General features: G+C 31.5%; 1 protein-coding gene across 1 annotated transcript; it reads right to left on the minus strand.

Annotated features, from left to right (window-relative positions):
* Positions 1–705: 705 nt before the first annotated feature.
* On the minus strand, positions 706–2,186 carry LOC112906050. The gene is made up of 4 exons (XM_025979625.1): positions 1,624–2,186; positions 1,338–1,563; positions 1,010–1,255; positions 706–956 (listed from the first exon to the last, which is right to left on the minus strand). The coding sequence occupies exons 1-4, from the start codon at positions 1,822–1,824 to the stop codon at positions 721–723; spliced, it is 909 nt and encodes a 302-aa protein (XP_025835410.1). The 5' UTR covers positions 1,825–2,186; the 3' UTR covers positions 706–720.
* Positions 2,187–3,013: the final 827 nt, after the last annotated feature.

Genomic DNA, 3,013 nt, shown 5'->3' on the forward strand with positions numbered 1-3,013 from the left:
AAATAATTCGAAGTGGTCTGTATTCTGTCGAAACTGCCAGACGCGGATCGCGATTTCGCTTATATCTTAGTAAATGTATAACATTAGAATATCTGCAACCAACTGTACACCCGAATGTGGATATTTAGACCCGTATAATTTTTCCAATTGTTTTCTCCCACCTCTAATATATCAAAATTGCTGATTAAACGATAGTATTCTGGATGGTTATCGAAATTATGCCTACGACATAATTCGATATTTTAATTTTGCCTTGTAACGGTCCAGAATATAATATGAGAGGTGATTGCAGTAACCGTTATGTTTGCAAGGCAAAAACGGCTTTTTGTAGTTCGTAAATGTCTTTTAAATCGCTTGGTAAAGTCGGATAAAATTTTGCTTTTAAACATTTATATTGATTGCCTTTACCGCATTTCACGCATCTTTTGAGGTTTTTCTTTAACAAGAAAGTGTAACTTTCGACCGTTTTGTCTAGGTGATGGACAAACATACAAGCCGTCATGCAACTAAAAATTGTTATATACGACGATTTCAATTTAGAGCAATATTTAACTTTCAATCAATTTACATTATCATACCTCACCACACAAATAATTTCGTTACACATACTTATGTATGATGAAATTTTATGAAAGTATAAGTATATCTATGTGTAGATAATATTTAGGGCTCTATTTTTTTTCAATCTTTGGGCCAAAAACTTCCCTGTCTTTTAAAATATTATAGAATTAAATTGTAAAACTTACCATTTCCTTTCCTGAGGGAATCTATGAATTTGTTAATTAAATATTTGTTGTTATCTGTGGCGGGTGACATAATATGTTGAAAATCACTGAAGGGTGGTATTTGATTTGGCATTAAGCACTGATCTGTAAGGTATGGGGCCCCCCAGTCATCAGAAATACTAATTACGCCTATTTTGTGATTACTGTCCAAAACTGAGACCATTTGTTTGGCTAAAAAAATTTTTTTAATAAAATTGTTACAAATGTGCTGATTATATTCATACCCATTGCTTTAATAATATCTAAATGGTGATTGTTAAGAGTAGCTCCATGATCAACTAATAGCATTACATTTTTGGGTTTTGTTTTTACCCTCTCCATATATAGCTTCCATAAAGTAGACTGATCATGTTTCTTACAATTGAATATTGTTGCTTTAGTATGCTTTCCAATTTCATGAGTGGACAGAAAATAAATTTGTTTCAGGCTTTCTTTATGTTTTCTAACATTCTCTCTTTGCTCATGAAGAACTGAAAATAGGAAATCATAACATATAGATACTTTGCTATTTTGAATATTTGATTAATAGATACATGCAGGTATAATACATACATTTTTGTAATGAAGTTTCTGGATTGTCTTCTTTATTGTTACATGGTACAACATAAGATTCTAAAAAACTACTGTAATTTTTGTCATAGCTCTCAATAAAAGCTTTGGTTTCATTTAATATGTGAAAAGACTCATTGAGCTTTTCATTGATTTTGTTTGCTGTAATTTGCACTATGTTCTCAATATCCTGATAGACATTAACATACTTAAATTCCTTGTATAGCACCTGTACAACGATCGAAAATCGTGAAAATATTCTATTAATTGGCGAAAAATATTTTATTACCTGAATATTGGACACAAAAAGCTCCTCGCTTGTTATTCTTTGAAGTTCATTCCCAAGTTCACTGGCAATATTTTTCAAGTAAAACCCCTTTATGTTGGCCACATTATCCTTATTGTTCGTTGTCTGATTATATACATTTTCACAGGAACACAAGGTATAGAAAAATATACAAAACACCAGAGTTTTTTGTTTGCACTTCATTTTAGGCAGGTTAGGTGTACTATCTTAATTAAACAGACCAAATTCACACTAATTCCATTTTTTAAAATTCTCAGCGGCATTTTATTAACTCAACTGTCTATTTCATGGTTTGAAATTCCTCCGATTTTCTCGCATTTTTAGATAGATAATTTACCTAGCACCTCTTTTGGACCACAATAAACAAACACAGAAGCTCAACACAACTTAAAGCTGAATTAGTTACCATCAGGCCATCAGGGTCTTAATATCGGCTATTTTCGTGCTTTGTCGTGTTCTGTCTACCCTCTTTCATTTCGTGAAATTTTTCCAGGGTTGGGCTCCGGGCAAAACTTGATCAGCAGAACCGGGATCGAGATGTATTAACATAGAAATCGATACCCGATCAATTAAAGCAGACGATCGGCGGTTTCCGTCAATTTTTAACCGATCCACAGTTGTACCGTCGTCTATCTAGTAAGGGAATTATAAAAGAATTGGAAAATAAATTATACAAAAAAAATATATTTACTGATTGTACCTATAGAAACATGTTTTAATCCCTTTTCTATTTTGCGAAGAAAAATCGGAAATAAAACATTTTTTTTATAATGTTTAGTACGAAATTCTAAAGCTGTAGCATGAATAAATCAATATCTAGGTAATTTTTGCGAAGAAAAACGCTTTAGACGCCGCTTCTGATTGTAAATGAATTTAGCGAAAGATAAGACAAGAAAATAGGAGGAAATACTTGATGTTTTTCGTAAATGTTACCTTTTGAATTCTGTATTCGTGTTCAATGTTTTAAGGCCTTTATTCATTTTCAGTTGTCCAATATATTTCTACGACACTGTACGTAAGAAAAGTAGGATATAATACATAAATTATTTTTAAATTGGCATTCCTTATCTTATACGTATACCATGTTGATATTTAAGTATCATAATGGTGCTATTGAAATATGGATACCATGTTTACCTCTAATGAGCTTTTGATATGAACGTGATAAGCGATTTGTACACACGCATTATAAACTAAATGCATAGGCTGATTGTGAATGTCAATAACAATCGTTAATGCTTTTAATTTAATAGTTGAACTTTAAAAATTATGTTAACAGTTTGTTTGTTGTTAACAATCATGTAGTTTGGGTAGTCTACATGTTATTGTTAGCTGTGGGATATAAAAATGAGAAATTCCTCGTGTATTATAT

This window comes from Agrilus planipennis, unplaced genomic scaffold (assembly GCF_000699045.2).
Source record: "Agrilus planipennis isolate EAB-ADULT unplaced genomic scaffold, Apla_2.0 scaffold1264, whole genome shotgun sequence".
Lineage (NCBI taxonomy): Eukaryota > Metazoa > Arthropoda > Insecta > Coleoptera > Buprestidae > Agrilus > Agrilus planipennis.